Source organism: Lagopus muta, chromosome 6 (genome assembly GCF_023343835.1).
Source record: "Lagopus muta isolate bLagMut1 chromosome 6, bLagMut1 primary, whole genome shotgun sequence".
Taxonomy (NCBI): domain Eukaryota; kingdom Metazoa; phylum Chordata; class Aves; order Galliformes; family Phasianidae; genus Lagopus; species Lagopus muta.
In genome coordinates this window covers 26,487,995-26,509,982 of record NC_064438.1, presented here as the reverse complement: position 1 = coordinate 26,509,982, position 21,988 = coordinate 26,487,995, and the positions used below count along the sequence as shown (strand labels likewise).

General features: G+C 44.7%; 1 protein-coding gene across 8 annotated transcripts in view; it reads right to left on the bottom strand.

The window, feature by feature from the left end:
* Positions 1–8,292: 8,292 nt before the first annotated feature.
* Positions 8,293–21,988, bottom strand: part of DPF3 (double PHD fingers 3) — a 187,546-nt gene continuing 173,850 nt past the window's right edge. For all 8 annotated transcript variants that reach the window (XM_048947377.1, XM_048947374.1, XM_048947369.1 and 5 more), the window contains one exon: positions 8,293–21,536. In XM_048947377.1, the coding sequence (XP_048803334.1) occupies positions 21,466–21,536 (71 nt within the window). In that variant the 3' untranslated portion in view covers positions 8,293–21,465. The remainder of the gene's footprint in view (positions 21,537–21,988) is intronic.

Sequence of the window (21,988 nt, the reverse complement as noted above, 5' to 3'; positions counted from 1 at the left end):
GGCCATATGAGGAGAGGCTGAAGGAGCTGGGAATGTTCAGCCTGGAGAAGAGGAGGCTCAGGGGAGACCTTATTGCTCTCTATAACTTCCTGAAGGGAGGTTGTAGTGAGCTGGGGGTCGGCCTCTTCTCTCGTGTCATTAGTGATAGGACCAGGGGGAATGGCTTCAAGCTACGGCAGGGGAGATTCAGGCTGGACATGAGGAAGTATTACTTTTCAGAAAGGGTGGTCAGGCACTGGAATGGACTGCCCAGGGAGGTGGTGGAATCACCGACCCTGGGGGTGTTCAAGGAAAGACTGGATGTTGTGTTGAGGGACATGGTTTAGTAGGAGCTATTGGGAATAGGTGAACGGTTGGACTGGGTGATCTTTTAGGTCTTTTCCAACCTTAGTGATTCTATGATTCTATGAATCCTCTACCACTGTGTAATGGCTGTGGAACAGTCACTTCTGTGCCATTTTGGTGGAAACTAAACCTGCTGTTCTTGCACCATGCCTTGTAGCCATCCCGTGCCTCAGTTTCTCTTTGTCCCAGCCTCCTGGCACCACACGAGAAGGCAGCATGGAGCAGCTGACTCTTGTACTTACTGGGGGTTTTCTGCCCTTGTGGAAGTCTTGCACATCTGCAGGGGTCCAAACAGGCAACCAGCACCCTTCTGGCAGTATCAAAACCAGCTGTCCTGATTGCTATCAAATACCTGAGATGCAGCTGCATCAGTGCTCCTGTAGAGGACATGGAAGAATACAAGCTCTCCAGGTCACGAGAGAATACAATCCTGTTCTCTCCCACATCTTTTCATTATGGTCTGTAGGGCTAGAATGTTTGGTCTCTCATCTTGAATAGATTAGTAAGGGATGGCTGTGGGTCAGGACTGCCACTGATGCATTCTGAAGGACTCAATGCAGCTGCACCGCTCTGTCTTGAGGATGCAGGGGAAGGACAAGAGGTATTTCTACTCCCAGTAATGCAGGAGATGTTAAATCAACATAATGAGAGCTGATGAGAAACAATAGAGGCATCAGGACAGCACAGAGAAAGGAAGAGTTATGAGACCTGGATGCTCTGGGCCTAAGAGACATGGAGACATGCATGCTAATTTATCATTGTTACCAACACCTCTACGGGCCACAGAGTGCTGCTGGGCCATAAAAGTGGTGCTGTGCTAATGCCAATCTCCCCCTGCTGGGAACAAGAGGCCCAAAGGCAAACCCTGCGTGACATTCCCTAAGGGGCTCCAGAAGCTCTCAATGGGGATGGCAGCTCTGCAAAGAGCCAGGAAAAGAGCAGGAAAGCACTCACAGCACTGCATCGAAGGGCTCAGCTCCTGCTGTAGCCACCTTCCCAGGGCATATTTCCCAGTTGCACTCTCACCAGCCCTTCTGAGGTGCTGAGGACATGCAGATTCCTCATGCTCTGCATATGAGTGAAAACAGGACAAAGGACAGGAAAGCAACGGAGCCAAAGACAAAAGCCTGGGCTCAGAAGGAGGTGAAGAAACAATGAGATCACCAGGCATAAGCTCAGGGATGCTGGCCTAATCTGAAATGCCTGAGACCAGGAGATGGAGGGGAGGAGAGGTTGCTCTGAGCAGCCCTTTTTCGGGAACCATGAGACAGATTTGAAAGGCCCAACCTGAAGTATTGGGCTACAGCTTCACAAGGTGGCAATTGAAAACACAAATTGATCAAAGCTGCCGTTCAAGGACACTCACTGCTCCTCATTCCAATTGGCTCGCTGTGTAACCACCATCGGCAGCTTCCCTCACTGAAAGATCCACTGCATGGATTTTTCCTTTCCGATTGCATTTCCAGGGACGATAGGAAAGTTGCAGCATAAATTAAACAAGGTGCCTGGGGACTCTGATTCAAAAATAATGTAGATGAATTCCTGAGTGAGAGGGGAAGAAAGAGCGGAGCTAAATGCACTGCCTGCCTGATGGCTTCTCCCTGGCCGTGTTCACACCAATTAGCTGTAGCTGCACGGATAGGGCGGCCAGGAAAGCACCTTTGTGCACACATGCTAATTTACTCGCTGGCTGCAGCGCACAATTAATAAAAGCACCACTCCACGCATTCCTGAAAACAAAGAGCTAATGCCACAACATCCAGAGGCACAGAACCCAAAAGGGGTGTGCACACAAAAGCAAGCTTGAGTTTTGGGGAACCGCCGTGCTCAGCCAGCCCTGGCAGTCAGAATCACCCGTCAAGCATAGGGCCCTGCTCTGCCATCTGAAACTTTGTGCTGCCAGTACCACACAAACTGAGGGGAGAATGAACTCCTAAAGGCAGGAGGGAAAAGTGTCTCGACCCTCTCCCTTGCTCTTTCCTTGTTATTAGCTTAAATGTTGGTTTTTGAAGGGACAGAGAAAGCAGAAATAAAATGCTCACTCTCCAAATGAAGCTGACATGAGCCTCTGGCTTTGAGGATGGATTAGTTTTGAAGGCATACTACGCACAAAATGAGGCTGGGGAGGGCTGGCAGTGGAATTCCCAGTAGGGACAGGTTCCTTTAAAACACAGATTAAACAGGGAGGAAATGCACAGCATATGAATATGAATTGATGCTGGGCTTAGCCTGGTCTCACTTCATTTGATAAAGCACATTTCCTCATTGCATGTCAATTATTTACAGTATTTAAATATGTATCATCAGATGAACATGCCAGCCTCGAAACAGATACACAGATGCACGCAGAAACTCACACACGCACCGCAGCATCAGGATAGGATGCACACACAAGTCCACTGGGCAGATAACTGGAGGATGGGGCCACAACCAGCAAGCAGTGAGCCACAAAGCCTCCTTTGACCAGGTCCCAGTTCATCCACAGTGCTGCCCCTGCAAAAGAGATGCTTCTCTTCAGGATAATTTGGATGTGGGCTCTGCTCAGCACTGCAGAAACATTGGCACCTGACAGGATCTGCACGCCTTGTTGGTGCCACCGCTGATCTCCAGTACGTGGAAATGCTCATCTGTTGGAGAGTTACTATTCTGCTTCTCTTCTGCACAAGTTCACAGCAAAGAAATACAGGAGAGCTAGTTACATTGGATAAAAGCCCTGTGCCCAGCAATTCTCCAAAGTTAGTGTTATTAGTGAAGATATTGTTAACATTGCACTGTTCTGGCCTTTACCATCTTATAAAACCCTACTCTGATTTTTCCTGAAGCCAAATTGTTTTCCTTATGTGATTCCCACCCTTACTTCTGTCCTTGGTTTCTACTGCAGGTATACAGAGGTCCTGGCATGACAGAGACCACCTCTGGAAACACTAAAGGCTCAGGAATGGACAAGCTGTGGATATTTGCAGAGTCCCAAGAGAAAACCGGACCCACCTGAGCTCCCTCTGCCCCAGACTCTTCCCATCTCCAAAAAGGCCCAGGATGACAGAAATGATCCCTTGGTTTTAGCTGCAGTAAAAAGTTTCAAAAAGTACAAGGGATGGCCTGGTGCTACAGGTAACACTACCAATGCCTTACAATTTTATTAGCAGCACTTCAGTAGGAAAATAATTCTCTGGTCAGCTTCCTGCCCTCTCTGGGGACTGAAAAAAAATGTGAAAGAAGAGATAAACATTTTTTCTGAGTACAAATGTGATGGCTCAGATTCTTGGCAGGTGTAAAACTGCAGATTTAATGGAGGTACTCCAATCTGAATCAGCTGAGCGCTTACCAGAGGAGCTAACCAAGGTAATTACACTTACCCTCCTGTGCTCTTGGCCTCACGCTGTCCTCTGTGAAATTTCCAGAAGACATTTTTATCCTTCAACCATAGCATGAAAGATGATGCGCCATGAACGGCAGATGAAATGGAGCATTTTTTCTATGGCTTTCTATCGCTTACTGGGATTCACCAGTGCCTTTAAGTTGCAGACTCTGATTGCAGATTTCCATTCAGCTGGGGCAATCGTAATCTTTCTTTCTCATTCCCTAGTGTTTAATATGTTGTAATGTCATGCTGTGTCCTTTCATTCAGAAGGGACTAACGAGACATTTCTTATTCCATCTCCCCGCTCTGCTCGTCATGTGTTTTCACAAAATTATAAGAACTTAACAACCATATGGTTTCATTGTATTTGGCCAAAAGAACCAAGGAGTTTAGAAAACATTAGTAGGAAGCAGATGATTTCATGACTGCACTTGCTCTTCTTCCCTTAGGAAGCTGTGCTAAAAACAGACAGAAAGTGGAAGAGAAGTTATTAAATAACACTGTTAAGACAGACAGATGGCCCTTAACTACCACCATATTTGACTCCAGAGATAGGGACCTCCATTTTAGCCTGCTACAGCAACCTGAAAATGACATGTTAGAATGCCAGTTTTTTTACTCCAGTTCTTCACCAGACAAAGCCTACTTTCCTCCTCTTAATTTGCTTTTTTAATTCCACAGACACAGCAAGGTGGTTCTGTATCTGAGTTTGGGTTCTTCTTCTCACAGCTCTGAGAAGGACACTGTTTTCTTCAGCACTGGCAGTAACAGCAGCATGGGGGGCAGTTAACCCTCCTCTACCACCACAAAACCAAGAAAACATTGCATAGTGGGTGCATGTTATTTGCATAATACAAATCAGCATCCCACTATACAAATAATCTCCCTCCAGTCAGGTAATCTTCCATCCCCATTCAGCACTCTTTTCTCTCTCACTTTCAATTGTGTTTGGCTTCCTCCCACTCACCCATTACCACCCCTCATTCCCAGCCATGCCCTCAGCTTCACACCAGGGAGCCAGTACCTCCATGGAGTCTCTCCATCCTTCTGCACTTCCAGCCACCTACCTACTGCTCTCACCAGCAAAAAGATCTGTGGAAAGGGAGAACATTTAACTAGCTAACACGAAAAGGAAGGAAGAAATGTCAGCCATCTGAGCAGCCTGCCAGAACACCCCAAAAAATAGCAGAAAAATAACAGTTGCTAGAAAAACTTACCCAGAAGCTGAAGCTATTGGTTTCAGAGGATGGCAAGATGACAATCACACATGCGTCTGTGTCTGTTACCATACATCTCTGTTGGAGCTCAGAGCCTGCAAGCAGCTGGGATGTTCCCATGTGTTGCACTGGCATCTGCCCACAGCAACGACCTTCAGCAGGAAAAGCTCCACTTTTGTTCATAAATAATTGCCTCACCAGCTGCTGCCAGCCTGGGGAAAAGGACTCAGACAGGTCACAAAAAGAGCAAGCGCAGAGCCCATCCTTGAAGCTCTCACTGCTTGAGTTATGCGGAATCCTCCGGGCCTCTCACTGGGGGCACTGCCTGGATGGTAGCGGCTGCCATGCGCTCACCTCTCCCATTTCTTGCATAGAGAATGGAGGTAGGGTGGGACCATCAGCTTTGTTCGTGGCGGTGTTGCAGGAAGGTGACCCGGGAGCCTCCTGTCCTGTGTTTGAACAAACAGTGCTCCCGAATAGCAGGCGGGCTTTTCCACGCGAAACATGGCTGACACCTGACTCTTTGCCTGGCTTCTCCCAGGAGGACATTTTAATGAGGCCCACAGCTGTAATATCACACAGAGGACATTAACAATGCTAATTATCTAAAGTTTAGCCCATGAATACTCAACCAACTGTACCTCAGAGACGAATTGTTTGGACCCAAATGAAGCACCATGGATGGCTCACAGTATGCATCAGAGCTGTGGGAGAGAGCAGGCACTGGGTACTGAGCTGGTACGGGAGGGCTGTTAAACAGGAGAGGGCCTGGGCACAGAGCATAGCTGAGATTGCAGAGAGAAACTGTCTTTAGGTGTCTAGATCTCTCTTGATAAAACATGGAAGGTGTTGATAGGTCTCTCAGCATCACCTCATACAGGGTCTGTGCAGAGCACAAGGCTGGGGGCGAGGGAGGGGGTCTGTAGAGGCTCTGTGCCAGGCGGCCGCAGCTGGCGCTGGCTGAGCGTGCATTGCTCCGGGTGCAGCCAGCAGCCTCACAGACGTGCTGTGCGCAAGTGAGCGCTCGCCTGGAAGTGGTCCAGGGCCTCTGCTTCACGCCATATGCACAGTCATTCTGCAGCCCAAGGTCACCGCGGCAGTGCCGAGGGCACACCAGGATGGCTGCTCTGAGCTGAATGCTCAGGAAGCCCGTGCTGGAGCTCACGCTACCAAGCAGCAAACAAAGCAGCATGTACTTTGCTGCACGAAGCTTCTCTGTCACTTCTTCCTTCAGCTCCTTATCGTGAGTGCCGCGGGGCAATGATGTGCGAGGAGGGCCACTGTGCATCCAAAGAGGAGATTTGGTCCACCCAGGTGTCTCTCAGAGGGAGACGTGAATTTTTAGCAGTCTGTATTGCTCTGCTCTAATTGAGCACAAAAACATCACATGGCAGGCAATAGCCCATTAGCAACACTATGTGCTGAGGGGCCTTTTAATTATTTTTGTGTTCCCAGAGGACTTGAGAATGCTCTCCACAAGCATGGCGCAGGAATGCCAATTAGGTGGCCTCCAGCCCCACTAGACAAGGTCCGGTCACATCACCTTGCGTCACTGGCTGAACCCTGCCCTCCATTTTCTCCCCAAGTCTGCGGCTCTCTGCCGTGAAATATTTATTAAAGGAAGCTGCTGCCTGTCGCCAATGTCGAGTCCCCGGTCTCCTTGCCAAGGTCAGGCTGCCAGGGAGGTACTTCTGCTCTCTGTAGCTCCTCGTTGAGACTGACAGGGCTTTCTGCTGCTCAGCACCAGGCAGGCAGCCCCAGGGAGGAGGCTGCTTCCCTTCCTGAGGACTCTTATTTCCCAGGAATAAGGTGAGCGCACAAAGAAATTACTGAAGCAGAGATGGCAAAGCTGTGAGCTATTGCACTATCAAAACACATAGTCACGCTAGGGCCTTTTGGGAGCACAAAATATAAAGCCATTAAATCAATTTTTACTGTTGTGAAAGGTCTGCTTCAGTCCTTGCCATCACCCTCATAACTTCCCGGGAAACTCCCACACGTAGTGATAAACCCAGTCCTACACAAGGGGATGTGAGTTTCACCCTTGGCTTATGTGGTTTCCACCCCCTGAATTTAGCTGTGGTTTGCTGAGTTTGACCCTATCGTTTCCTACAGTTTGGGTGCCAGACTAATGCTGAAAGCTTCCACTTCAAGCCATTTGATAACCCTTTATCAGCTTTGCCATATTAAATAAGCTGTCATGTCATCATTTGATCAAGTACAGTGAAAGTCTTGCAAAGATCTTCCTCTGTATGGGCACAAAATAAAGAGGTAGGAAAGATATCCAGGGATGGAAACAGCTCTGTCAATGTGAGCAGTGAGAACCAGAGTAATGCCGCATGTCACTGGGATTCACTTTCCCTAACCATAACCTCTAAAAAGATCTTAGAGGCAAAAAAAAAAACATGTGAAGGAAGGTGATTTAGAGCACATACCTCATTGCTGGGTTATGTGCACTCAGCCTGGTGCTCCTGAGCTCAGCTGTGCAGCTGGTTGTGGTGGTTGGCTCCTGGCAAACCCACAGACCTGGCTCTCCTGCTTTGTCATCTCACGGCCTGCCAGGAGTCCCACTGCGTATTCTCTCCTCATATGGAAGCTGTCCCATAGCTCCAAGGCTTCCTGCTGGTCCCCTCTTAGCTCACCTAAAGGCTTTTTGGATATGTACGTGCTGGGCTGTGCGGATGGGAGGGTAGGGCCATGGAGTAGGAACCAGTGTTGCAGGCACTTCCCAGAGCAGGACCGCACGCTAGATTTATGCAGGGATCTAACAACATCTTCTGTTTCCTCCTCTTCCTTCTCCCCTCCCAGTAATTCCTAATATTTTACTTGCTTTTTTGACACCTGCTCAGACTTGACCTGTCATTTTCTCAGAATTAGCGATGCTGCTGAGATTATTTTCCTGTGCAGTGATGGCTAATCTAGAGCCCCTCATTATGCATGTATAATTAGGGTACGTTTTTCCCCCAGAAGCATTACTGCGCATTTATCAACAGTAGATTTCATCTGCCATTTTACAGCCCAGTCATTCATTAACATGAAAAACTTCTGCAACCCTTCACAACCAACTCCTGTTTTGACTGCCCAGAACAGTTTTTCATTCTCGGTAAACTTCTCACCTCACTCTTCATCCTCTTGTTCCAAACAATTTCTAAATAGCTTTAAAAGAAAACCTATCTGGGACACTTTCCCCATTTGTGAAAACATACTGTTTATTTACACCTTTATACTTCACTGTTGCAACTACTCAACGCCTTTTATTGGAAATATCGTTACAGTGCCCATTAATTACGCTGCTACTCAAAATAGTCGCACTGGAAAAAGTTTTAGGTGTAGACAGACAGCACAGAAATACAGACAGCACAAAACCCATTTTTAGGATTTAGCAGACAGGACACATTTGCTTTGATCAGTTTTTCTACACTATCTTTGAAATTCCACTAAATTCAGTCTCTCATGTGCAAAATGTCTTTTTTTCTATATGTATCACTGCTTCAGAGTTCATTAAGCCATTCCAGAGCCAATTGCTGATAAAATCCTCATCTGGATTCAAGATATTAACAAAGTCTAACTCCTCAAGTTTCTGGCACCAAGGCAACGTGCTGTCATAAATCCATAGGAAACCAGCTTTCGTTAGCGCCCTTGGCCATGGAACTAATTGTTTGCTCTGCACTGGGCACCTGCTCATGGCTGTGGGCAGCAGGAAAGTCATCAGCATTTTAACGTTCTTCCTTTGCTGTGCTGTACTTGGTTTTTGTCTCAGAATTATGAGATGCCAGGGAGGTAAAACAGCGACTCGGAAGAAAACAGCTGCCAGAAGCACGGGCTCCTGTTTCTTACTTTGAGCTGTGTGTACCACTTAGAGTTAAAAAATAGTGCTTAGAATAATGTAAAGCAGAAATCTGTTGCGTTCCTTTAGAATTACCCGAGCTTGCTTTAATAGATGCTGGATTAATTGTGTGCTGTCTGAGAGCTTTTGTTCCTCTCTGGAGTGGCTGTGGTCTGTGCCACAGAGGTGAATGCTACTCTACTGTATAGCAAATTTGACATTGAAGGGCTCTTTGTAGGAATAGGACTGCCATTCTCCCCCATTGTTCCTTTGATTAAACAGTGCCAGTAAAAGAGACAGTTTTGATGGTTGTTTTCGTATTACGGGCATCTGGCTACTAAGAACTGGGCTGAGATCACCACATCACAAGCCACTGTAGAGATCTGTTTGTGCACTCTGATCCCACAGTGATGTGACCCAGATGACTATTTGGATACACACGTTTCATAAGGGAGAAAGACCAACAGTTTCTGGGATGCGGTGAGTTGTGCACAGCCATTCAAGAACTCCACTCTTCCAGTGCCCTGACCCACAGCTCCCCGGTACTTCTGAAACAACTCAGGAAAGAGAACCCTTTTCCTCCTTTTACATCAACATACTTCACAGTGGACTCATTCATTAACTCCCCCCAGTCACCAGCCTTTTTGTAGCTCCTCACTCAATGAATCACCACTTAGCAATGGCTCAGCATTCCCTCTGACACTTGGGGCTTGCCCAGCCTGGCCCTCACCCTCAGGCACCGCGTTAGTCCATAACAGATACCAAACTAGGTGACAGACGTCTGCTTTGCTGAATAAACTTCAAAGTGCAGTGCCCCTCTACAGAGTTTGACCACCTCATTTGCACCAAAGCAAGAAGGGAGGATCTCAGAAAGAGTGCTGTCCCTTCTCTTTCACACATCTGTTTGAACACGCAGCAAAGGATACAGGAACATTTTTCCTTGAACTTTTAATTGAAGTGCTTTAATATAAAAAAAAAAAAAAAAGAAAAAAAAGAAAGAAAAAAAAGAAGTACATACAAGTTCTAAACTCCTGTTTTCTGCAATCGTTTACACTTTTTCTAAATTTCAACAGAATATTAGTTATGTAGGTAGTCAACACGGCTAACAAACTACAGTACAAGTTACTAATAACAGTACAAGATGCTTGGAATACATTCTTGCAAATGTGTGTGAATACCAAAGAAATCCTGCAAAGCTGAAAGGTTCCTGCAGATGTTGCCCTCTCCTCTCCAACACCCATAGAATTTCCCTCACGGGTTTCCTAACCGCCAAAACACAGAAGGACTGATCCTTGGCAGGCGCAACATCATTAGACATGGAGCATCATCAGTTGTATGAGTGAAGTGTGGGACTCTGTGCTCAAATAGACACTTTCAGACGGGGGAGAAACACCACGCACATCTCTGTGCATTACAAAGTGATAGACCTCCTTGGTTACAGCATTGAGCAACATATTTTTCTGGGGGTTTCAAAACCGATCTCTTTCTGCTGGAAGAAATCAGATCAGGACAGCTTAAGAACAATCGAGAGCACTCTGCATTCTCAGTCATTCTGTGCAAAGCTGTGCAAATCTTCCTCAAAAAGCATCAAATATGAAGAGTAAGAGCCCACCCCACCACATCTCCTCCCCCACAAAAGGCTTGCAAAGCTATCAAGCACTTAAGAAAACGGAGTGTGAGATAAAAGGAGCAAAGGTCCTCCACACAAGCTATATCAAAACAAATCTCTACATACACACATTGTAACAATACAGTCACTTCAGATTTCAAAAGAAAGGTTCACACTTTACAAAGGAGGGAAAGAGAAAAATAACACAAGAAGCTGTCCTTATGATTATGTACTGGTTCCTAAACCTGTAACCTTAGCCCGTGGCCACCAAAAATGAATACAAAGTAGCATAGCATAAACCCCAATGAGGCCTCAGTGGGGTAGCAATAGGTGACCTGGAGGTAGTGTACTTAGTTGAAAAGCAATCTGAATGAAATGACAAGCATTTTTATCCTATTCTTGTACATTTACATGATTGAAGACACATTGTGACAAATGTGCTGTGGTGACATGCCTCTCTAGCCCTACGAGCCCACCTCCTTGCCACCCTAGCATCAGTCACAGAAGGCTTTTTTTCTCAAAAGCAAGAGTGATATCTGGAGTATTTGTCAGACAGAAAGCCTTATTTTCTCACTGAGTCATTCTGGCTTGCATCTTTGCTTACTGTGTGACAAACAGGACAACCAGCTTCATCTGAGACTGCCAGATTTTTCTTACAAGCATTGATATAAAATCTCCTTGTCACTATTGCCCTGAAGACTGATACTTCAGTGGCACGCTTCAGTCAGCAGCATCTCAGAACCCCTCCCATCTATTTGCTGACTGGTATTAGATTATTCTGGTGGGAAGCTATGGGAGTTGGCAAGCTCTTGTCAAGACTGGCTTTTCAATTCCTCAGCACATTACAAAAAGACTGAACACTGGTGACTCCAGCTTGGAGCAAAGACACCAAAGTCAATTTCTTTTATGCAGCAAAAAGGACAAAGATCTATTTAGGGGACACAGAGATGGCATATCGAGAAGACATGATGGTGGCTCAGAGTTAGAAAACCTCCTCATCTGTACTGCCTTTTCACTAACTGATTTTCTATTCCTATCAAGTGAAGTATTCCTAGTTTTCTCCAGCCATGTTGTCCGGACACTACAGTCAACGCGTTACAAAAGTCACTATGATGCAGTCACAACGTACATGTGCGTCATACATGTCATTTATGGGTAGGGGTATGTACAGCCAGGAGGCAGAGCAGGTTCCAGCCCCCACCTTGTTCTTTCCATAATATTTAAAAGAAGGCTTTGAGTATACTAACAGATAAAAACCTCAAAAACTAAACAGCAGGGATGAACGTTAATAGAACAGCTCCTGCTTTGCAGCCAACTAACTCAGGTGCTCTAAAACGTGTCTCAGCTTCAATCATTTTATCCTGCAGACCGTGCAGAAGAAAGAGGTGCTGTGTCCGCAGGGAATCATTGTACTCTCTCAATATTGCCTAGAAGTTATCCAGTCTGCCTGCTCTTCCCTCGCCCACTCTCTTTATAACAACAGCTCTTTTGCTTCAATGGCTAGCTGGTTAGACAAGACTATTTAATTACGAACAAACTCCAAGGTCAAGGTATTAGAAGACTGAAAATAGATACCCTGCTACTTCTCAAACAAACAATGCATTGTACACTTAGTGCTTTTCTGAATCGTCCCTCCACAGAGCATAGCATCACGAGGCCAAGATTTCCATCAATCCTGAGCTGGCACCACCAGCTCTAAGAATTAAAATGTAAATCAGGCCTCCTTCCACAGCCTTTCACTCCCCTGCTAAAATCGCTCCCTGCCGCCCAGAGAAGCCAGTTCTTTCTGAACATTTGTGTGAGACATTTCTGTGCAAGGGCCCCCCAGGGTATTCAATCGCTCTCACACTGGTGACACACCAGCCATCAGAAATATTTTTGACTACTTTGTGTATTTCTTAAATTAAATGTAAACTAAAATAGATTGTATCCCATGGCCAAACTTAACTATCAGAGTAGTAAGGACAATAGGAATGTTGTACTTACTTCCTCAGAAATCCTTCAGAAATCAAATTGGGATCTTCTCATGTTGCAGGATGTTTTTTCATCTTCGTTCCGCATTAAGTTTTAGACCATGGCTGTTGTGCCTGTCACTGACCCTTTGCAGAAAGGGATTCGCACAGGAAACAAACCTTGATGATTTCATCACCACAGTACTGAGAATGGATAAGAGTCACGTCCCACTTGGTACATCTATGGCATACCCCAACTGTGCTGTGGTCATGGGTAAGAGGATCCCTGAAGACTGAAAGAGCCTCTCAGGAATATTTGTCAGACAACCCGATCTTCAGGTCACTTTGGACCCCCAGTGACCTTCCTAAAACACCTTCAGTTTTTGCAGAGGGCTTTGAGGAACACAGATAAAAATGGGTCATATAGTATCCTGATACAGATCATGACTTCACTCACTGTGACAAGAAGCAGGATGGGAAGAGCCCAGCTGGACACCAGAGCTCAAAGCTAGACATTCTATAAATACCTTTTTCCTGAGGAGGTTTGATAGCAAAAATCAATAAAGTATCACAAAAAAAAAAAAGCCCTCCAGTTATTTCTTGAAGCCATTTTTAAGGATAAACCAGAACCAGATAAAGAAGCAAGTCTTTCAAGTCAGAACACAGTTCTTGGACATTTTGCCCCCAAATTGAATTAATCTTAAAAGAAGGGAAGTAACCTAAAAGCCCTTAGTCTATTTTTAAATGAGAGGATGTTATTCATTTAATTCTTGATAACACAATAATTTGAAAACAACTGAGGAAGCCATGTAATCCCAGATGGTCTGTGCTCTGTGTGCTCTTGTGAAGCTGCTATGACTCCACTGCATTAAAAAAAGACATACATTATTCTGTAGCAATTGTCCGTGACACTGAGGCTTACAACATAAATACTGCAATACCTCACCCAATTTCTGTATGACACACCATGTTTTATTGCAGTAATGTCTCATATCAGATGAAGGTGCTGCAGGATCCTACTTGGCCAATTGCTATAGGACCCTGGAGTGCACTTCCATAAGGAGGGAATATCTCCCACAGGAAGGGAGTTAAGACGAGGTCTGGATGTCAGGAGAACAGACTAAAGGCTTCACACGCAATGCTGGGCAAATCCTTTCTGTGGCTTTTTCCTCCGAGCCCCTCCAAGAAAGTGAGATTCATTCCCTCTTTGCAGATAGCACTGGATGCAAGGTAATGGAGCACAGCCCTGCTACACACAGCAGAATGCCTCTAAATCAAGAAGCCAGTGTTTTTCACCAACGTGACAGATTGAAAAACGCTTCTGGTACTTCCATGAGTGGGTTACTAAGCAACACTTTGGCTTCCAGGGAGTAACCGTGCTGGATGTGATCTCATGTGCCGACAGCCTGACCGCATCCCCAGCTGCAGCAGTAGGGAAGGTGGGCATGTGTGTTGGCAGTGTGGCTCCCATGGCTGCCAAATAAGCTCCCTTCAGACCTGCAGTGGCCACAAATGTGCTACGGATGGCTCATGGAGTGGCTAAAAACAAGGACCATGCCACGATGTACAGCCAGGAAGGAAGTAATGCTTAGGAGGTTATGTCCCATTTGGTAAATCTATGGCATACACTAGTCATGCCAACTCCCCCTCAGCCTCTGGGCAAACTGAGCTGAAGAGGACAGGCTCCAGGGACAGATGCTAACAACATGAGCTGGAGAAAACTTCCATGTGAGGAGAGAGAGAGAGAGAACAAAAAGACTGGAACAGATTAGAAATGGGGCAGGGAGGTGAGCTCAGAGCTAAGTGAAGTGAGGTCTGATGCAGTAGAAAAACACGTACTGCAGGAAGAAGTTGTTTACACAAAATCAAAACATAGTACCCTGGAAACTGAACAACCAAGTCCAAACTCATCAAGTCAGAGAGAAATTCAGGCTAGTTGCTGACTGCTCTGTAATGTCAGCTGAGACGTCTCACTTCACTTTGATGCCTATGACATGGCATCACCAGAACCAGACTGAACCAGAACCATACCAGACTCATCTGGGGCTGAAACACCTGTTTTCTTGCATGTGTTGGGTGTACTCAACTAGTAAGAACTGCACATTTTTAAACAAAGACTAAGGACTCATACTACCTAGGCTGAGCCTTCTGAAGACACCTGGCCAGCCTCTAGGCTTGAAATCAGTCAAATAATGCTGACTGAGAGCAGCTGAGAAGTTGGTCTATCTTTTAGTGAATTTGTACTTTTCCTTGTGTCAATGGTCCATGTCATGGTCCTTATATGACAGTGATTATACTGTAAGGGCTAATTTTTGCCTTATTAGAATGCTGACAGACCTTTGACATTTCTCCCTGCTCCTTCTTCTGTTTCAAGGTCAGTAACACCTATCATAGGACTTTGGATCAATTCATGGTAGGTGAGCCATATTTACAGTAAATAACATAAGTATGGTGCACAAATATGGTTCCAATATATACAACTTAAAATCTCCTTATAATTAAAATTAAATAATATAGCATCATACAGCAAGGCTCTATCAATGTATTCACGTATTCATGTGGTTGCCACTATTTTGAGATCATTTCTTGACCATTTCAAAAGTGCATTAAAAAGCTGATAATATCATTTTATCTGAGAGACACATTACGATGTCACAGATTTATCCTCCTCCCTTCCCCTCTTATGATTAATGGGGACAATGTTGTCCCACTGTCAAATAGAAGTTCAACAGCAAAGATCCTAATTCACCCACTTCTCATTGATGTTTCTCTTTGCAACCACTTCTAGTGGGAAAAAAAAAACAATAAAACAATGCCTGAAATGGCAGATAATGAACAGGTAATACTTTAACTTGTACAGAAACTTCTGATTCTTAGGTGATCTGACTATCAGCACAGATGACAATTTACTTGAATGCTTTTGAGTCTCCCCTACATCCACAATTCAATGAGACAGATTATTCCTGGACCTGTCCCCATTTGCTGCTGACCCAAGCTATGGTGCTGGAAGAAAGTCAGAGTAAACTGGAGGGAGGGCTGTTGATCTCTGCTGCAGCACAAAAAGGCAATGCCATCAAGGTAAAGATGGAACATTTCTTCCTGCATTTTTAAAGAACATTTTATGACTACAAAAGAATCTAACAGAATGATTGTGTGACCTTAACGCAAAACTGAGATTCAGTCAGCATGTGAGTTTGATTCCCTGCAATTATCAAGGGTTTGCTGAACACTTCTAAAGGGAGAGGTGAAAGTTGGTGGTTCAGCCTGAACCTCTCTATTTCTGAGTCGTTCTAGACCCTTCAGATCAGCTTTGGTACACACTTTCTCTGAAATCCAGGGATAAATTTAGGAGAAGAAAAACACAAAGATGAACAATGAAGGATATTCCACAATGAAGGACAAAGCAGAGAACATGGAAATTCCTCAGGCACTTATAGCCTCCCGAGAAGGATGCAAGGGCACTTCCCTCGTGTTATATTCCTAAGAAGTCTAGGAAATAAGGGTATATTGGGCACAACATCCACATCCTTTCCCTTGATTTTGAGCAGCTACTTTCCAATTAAGGTTGCTGGCAAAATCTGCACTGCCAGTACATAGTGGACATCAAAATGCAGCCATTACCTGGCACCTGAGCTGTGACCCAACACATGTGCTTCAGCACGGTTCTTGAGATGGTGGTGGTGATGGTCGGCCTTTCTGACATGCATCCCTTTAAAATCCTGAGGAATTTAAGGAAATCCTTATCCTGATTTTAAAGATTTTAAGCATATAGTTCTCTGATGAGAATTAGCACTTTCAAAGATTGATAGAGCAACAGCAGGAAGAGTCCTTTCCAAGAGGACAAAAGCCCAGACTAAGATATCTCATGCACAGGTGAGACAGATGCTAGCAAAGACCCTTCTAGGCTGCCAAAGGAGGAGCTCTCTCCCAGCCAACCAGGCCACTCCTTCAAGATGTGGAGAGGACGTGGCCATGAAATTGACTTGTTGTACTTTATAACTCAGAATATGAAGACTCAAATCTCTTCTTCCCTTCCTTGGCTCCTGAGAAATGGGGAGAGAGGGAATATTTCCTGATGCACTGTGGAAGTGAAATTTATGGTCTGAAAAGAAAATATCAGTACCTGAAAAACCAGCATGAAGGGCTTCATTGTTATGCATGCACAGAGGGTAAGATGATCTGGAAACTGTAGTTTCCTCATTTCAAAATAACAGTAACAATGTTTATTCTAAACGCACAGGTGAATGCTGTAACAGTACTTTGCATTTTCACTCACTGTGGCAGAAATGTATTGCAAACTTTAACAAGCTATTGGCTTGAGTCCCCATCAGAAAACACCTGATGTTCTTGCTAACATTTATGAAAGAAAGTAGTAAACCCCACCAAATCCCTCCTCTCCCTGTCCCTGCAGTGTGGCCGCTGTTTGCCGTTCCTGCAGACACTCTGCTGAGTGCCTTGATGCAGGTGAAGGTAGGACTCCCCAATCTCTCCAGCAGTGCAGATGGAAGGCAGGACTTTCAGCCCCACTCCTCCACTCAAAGGAGTGCTGCAAACTCTTTTCTATATGGAAGGAAGCAAGCCCAACACTTCCCAACTCCACTTAGAGACACCAGGTCCACACTAATGACAGCCCTGCTTGCTGGTCACGTTCATTCTGAAAGTTTCAAATTTTCTGCAGCTCCACTCCCCAGCCACCACGGGCACACATGGGGCAGTCCTGCACAAACACCTATGGGGGAAAGCCAGAACCAAGTGGCATTTTCACACAATGCAGTCTGAATTGTTCATTCTCTGGAAAAGCCTGTCATACCTGGCACCAACGCAGCTGCCACTGTGGTCATGACAGATGTATTGCACTATTTACTGCATCCATAAAGTTGATTTTCTATAGGTGACTTTTTTTTTTTTTGTCACCCAAAATGGGTTAAAATGAGAAGGATTTCATAAATATGCTAAACTAACATATTTTAAGTCTGTTATCCAAAGACAGCTTTATTTGAATACATCCCCTTGACCAGTAAACATCTGTTTTTACAATAAGGACAGGAAGAACAATTTCATCATCTAGTCTAGCTTCCTCTACAGCACAAACCTTCTTCAGTCTGACATTCCTGTGTTTAACTAAAATTGTGTCTAATTAAAATACGTCTCGTGGGAACAGTCCCAGTCTTGATTTGAAGACTTGAGGGATGCAGAATCTAACGCCGTCTGTCCTAATTTGAGCTAATATACAGCTTGCCTTGCCTACACAGAGAGCTTCAAAACATGTCACCTGAAGGGCTGGCAACAAATCCCAGAGTGTGAATCCCACCACACAAGAGAACAGGTACATGGGCAATTTACCGAGTCCATCACTGGTTAAAAAACAAACAAGGAAAAAAGAAAAATTCCATTTCTCTAGTTGTCTCCAGAGTGGATAAGGATCACAGTACCTTGAATTTTGTCTCAATTCAGATTGTCTGTTTAAACGGAAACCCAACATGCTTTTGTCTAGCAGCTTTCCCTGCCCACTTAGCTTTGTTAGCTCTCAGGTGATATGTCTCCTTGCTGTCCTGCTCACCACACCACAAACATTTACCTAATGAACTGGTTCATTTTATAAAGCTGAAAGGAACCATCTGCCCATGAATAACCCACCACACTCTGCCAATGTCAACAACAGGCATTTGCTCTGTGGGCAGCGTTGCACATCCTACCTCAAGAAGAAAGAGAAGCTCATGGAGTCAGGGTCCTCAGACTGCTTGCTGCCAACACTGCATCAGTCACATGCTAGTTCAAGATATGCCTGGTTGTGCCAAAGCAGTTCACCCCAGTGGCCATATAGGAATGGTACTCTGATGGCAGGGAAGTGGTTCTCTGAGGTTCTGAACTTCTTGACTGTGCTATCACCTCCTCACATCTTGGTAAAACAGGTACAGCATCAAACACTTGGGAGCTTGATTAGTATTTCAGAAGTGCAGCAAGATGTACAGTTCTGAATGCATGCTAACAACGTCCATGGGAGGAATGTACCAGCCTCTTCCCTAAGAGGGAGCTCAAGAAGTAGGGAGTGTGCAGCTGGAGGATGCCCTCAGCATGGGACAGCTGGCATTTCATTTGCTGCTGAGAGTTACCTGATGCTTCCTGGTTACGTTACAGCATGGAGCTGAAGAGATTACCATGGATAAGTTCCCTCTTTCACTGAGCTTTGACAATATTTTACTGCAGGAGATCTAGCAATCCATCCTTCCATCATACCTTGTTAGTGGTGAAACTTCAGCAACATCACTGAGAAATATTTACAAACATGAAATACAGTATTCACTGTGGTGTGGGAGAAAAAAAAAATAGTCCATGGTACGGATCAAAATGATAAAACAGGAGAGCAGGTATGCATGAAAAGCACAGCTCGTCGGTCAGTGTCTCATTTCAGGGACAGAACACTGACTTTCTGTACCAGTCACTCCCACCAACATCATACAAAGGACTACCAGGTGCTTAGATACAAAGCCACTGCTGTCTGCCTAAATGTAGGCTAAAGCAATAAGTATTTTTCTTCTTCTGTCCCAAGGTCAACACAAATACTAGCAAATGTGAAGGCAACAGCTCACTATAATGGAGCTCACTAAGCCCAGCATCCCAGGCAGCTGAGCACCAACTTGTACACCAGAAGCTACCCCTGCTGCTCTCATCATCAGCTCCATCACAGAATTTCCATCCAGCACTCTCACTCCCAGTTCCTGTCTCTCTTGCCACTACACTTTTATATGACACAGTCAAACAGCTTCTCTGCCAAGCACATACTTGCCCTCCTAGTCAGAGCAGCAGCACAAACTGCGCAGTGGTCCCAAAGTGCCAGATCAGCAGATCAAATAGGTGCCAAAGCTCCTGCAGAGGAGCTGTGGCCCTTAACTGCTGCCAGGCTCAGGGCAGATCCCTCTGTACGTGGCTCAGGCCATGCTGCCATACATCCAGGATCATGCACTACCACCAGGACATGTCCTCAGGGCCAGCCATCAGACTGGGTGACAGCAGCTCAGCAGTGAGAATGGGACCACAGGAGTTTGGCAGTTCCTTGGACAGGGAGAAAGAAGCTTCATTTGACATTTGTTTTACAGCTTTGTCCAGACAGGCACCAGACACCTCATGCAGACAGGTCCTACATCTGATGCTCAAATATCTTTATACTCTTGGCTCACCCAAGAGTGTCACACAGAAAGTTAATGTATTGAATGAATGTCACGGGTCGCCACTGTGGCTACTCCTGGAGGAATTTGGTCCAATACGACTAGGATAAACACTTCCTAAACCCCTTTTCTAACAGGTTAAAGTACTCCCACTGCAGTCTGAGACAACGTCGTGAGAGCCACGTGGGAGAATCCAACAGCTGGCACAACTACTGTAAGCTGAACAAAACACTAAAGGTGAACAAACTATCTAAATAACGAGGAAAAGTGCGTTAGGTCAGTACAGTTCATTCTAACTAAGTGTAATTAGCAGGAGAAAAAAAGAAAAATTAGTTCACTGCTACATTTTCACAGTGTCCTTTCAGGGACATTTCATTTTGCAGAAAAGTTTCAACCAGAATAAATATCCCAAATATAACCTTCAGTGCTCTTACCTACTTGTACAGGCAACTCAAATCACGTGTTGCTTGGGACTCTCATAAATGTGTATCTTAATCCCTCTTTAAGCTATGCATAGATAGAAATGTAAATCACACCCACAAAAATGGTCATTCTGGGCTACTTGGCTGTTTGGGGAGTTGCATGTTTTTAACCTTAAAAGATGCATCGGATAAAAATGTTTTAATGTACTCACTTGTCCTCCTGGCGATGTCTTAAGTTAATCACAGGGACTCAACTGTGAAAATACTTTTTCAATTGATGCTCTCACTTAACGCTTCTCCATTTCACATGCAGAGGTTTGTTTGCACAAAGTACAACTACTCCTATTTAAATTTTAAAATAACTATGAAATCTTTCTTTTGATATTAGGTTGAAGTAAATGATTCCTTTCACGGGAGCTTGATAAGGCTTCTGCCAAAAATGCAGTTATAGAGATTTTGGGGGCAAAATGATTTGAAAATTCAACAAATCTTGATAACTATTTTGATTTAAAAAAAAAACCAAAAAAACAACAGTATAGCTCTGGAAATGTGGAAGTTCTGATTAGGCAATTCCCAAAATAAAATTTCAGCTTTCAATTGCAGAATATTTTCGCTTAGAAATCAGAAAAAAAAAATCATCAAAAGTGCTTCATGTGACCTATGCCAATGTTCCTATTTTTGGCTTGCTTTAGATTGCTTAGAAAACTGGAACCTCTATTTTCTATGACCAACTTAAAATGACAGTTTTCTTTCGTTCAGTTTTCTGAGCCGGACAGCAAATCAGTTACATGCAGAACCACTCACAATTTTTTTTCAGTAAAAATAAAACGATGCATTTGAACTGCATGATAGCACCAGAGTGGGATGGTGTGCCTCAATATCCAAAAATACCAAACTCAGCATTTAAGCGTCTGTGTATGTTCATACTGGCACTGCTCTTCCTTCAGAAACACTGAAACCAGATGTCTGAAGACCTGCCAACTCAAAGCATTTGCTCCAAGAGAGAAAGTGTCACTCCCCCAGTTCTCATCGGTGCTTCTCTTGGTGGCAACACATCATTCACAACATGGGAAGTATTGAACTAATGCAACGCAAAGCCACCCTAAGAATACACAGCAGCTGCAGTAAAGGGACTTCCAGGCAAGCTTTGTGCAGTAACAACTGGTGCTGCTTCCCACCAAAGCACTCACCAACAAATCCTTGGGGGATTTCTTACTATTTCTCCTTCAGAAGAAAACTAAACAGAAAGCACAAAGCCACACAAAATTGACTTCTTCATATCAATATAACAACCCTCCCCCTCCTATAATCCATGTGAGCCCATAATGGTAAGCAGCAACCATGCATAGCAGTGAAGAGATTTCATCCGGAGCATCGGGAAAGTACGTGATCCTTCTAGTAGAGCCCAGGAGGTTCTGCATCAGTGACAGTGAATACCACAGATACCTCTTCCTGTACTTGAGTGTCCATTCATTTTGATGTGGGTTGTGTCTTTGTGTTCTGGATGGGAATTGTGTGCTGGTATGCCAACAACAGGAGCAAAGTGTTTCTTGATTGCTGGAGCTCCTCAGGCCTGGAAGCCAAAAGCTGATGCTCTCTCTCTGAGCAGCTCCCGGCACAAATGACAACTCCAACTCCCTGCAAATGAAGAAATCTTTCTTATGACACCAAAGCCAGATACTCAGACTTTAGGCCAACATGGCCTCGAATAGGATATCAGCTATTTCTGATATTGGGATTGCCTGCATGTGCCTGGAGCCGGCTTTGTTGCCCTTGATGGCATGCATGAGGGCTGTCTACACAAGTTACAACACAGCTGGGATGTGCATTTCTGATTATAGGTATTTCATATTTTGACACATCCAATACACTACCTCCCAGTCAAACAGCAGCCTTAACCTAATTATTACCACCATTTCAAAATTCTCCCCTCCTTAGCCTCCTATTTCTCAAAGTTACAAATATTTAGCTGCTGCAGGTAAGATTTACTGTAATTATTCTTGTCTCATCCCTCATGTAAACTACAGCCATTGCACTCAGATGTCTCCTTCTCCAGTTCTACTGCTCTCTGCAGATTTAAGTTAGAGAAT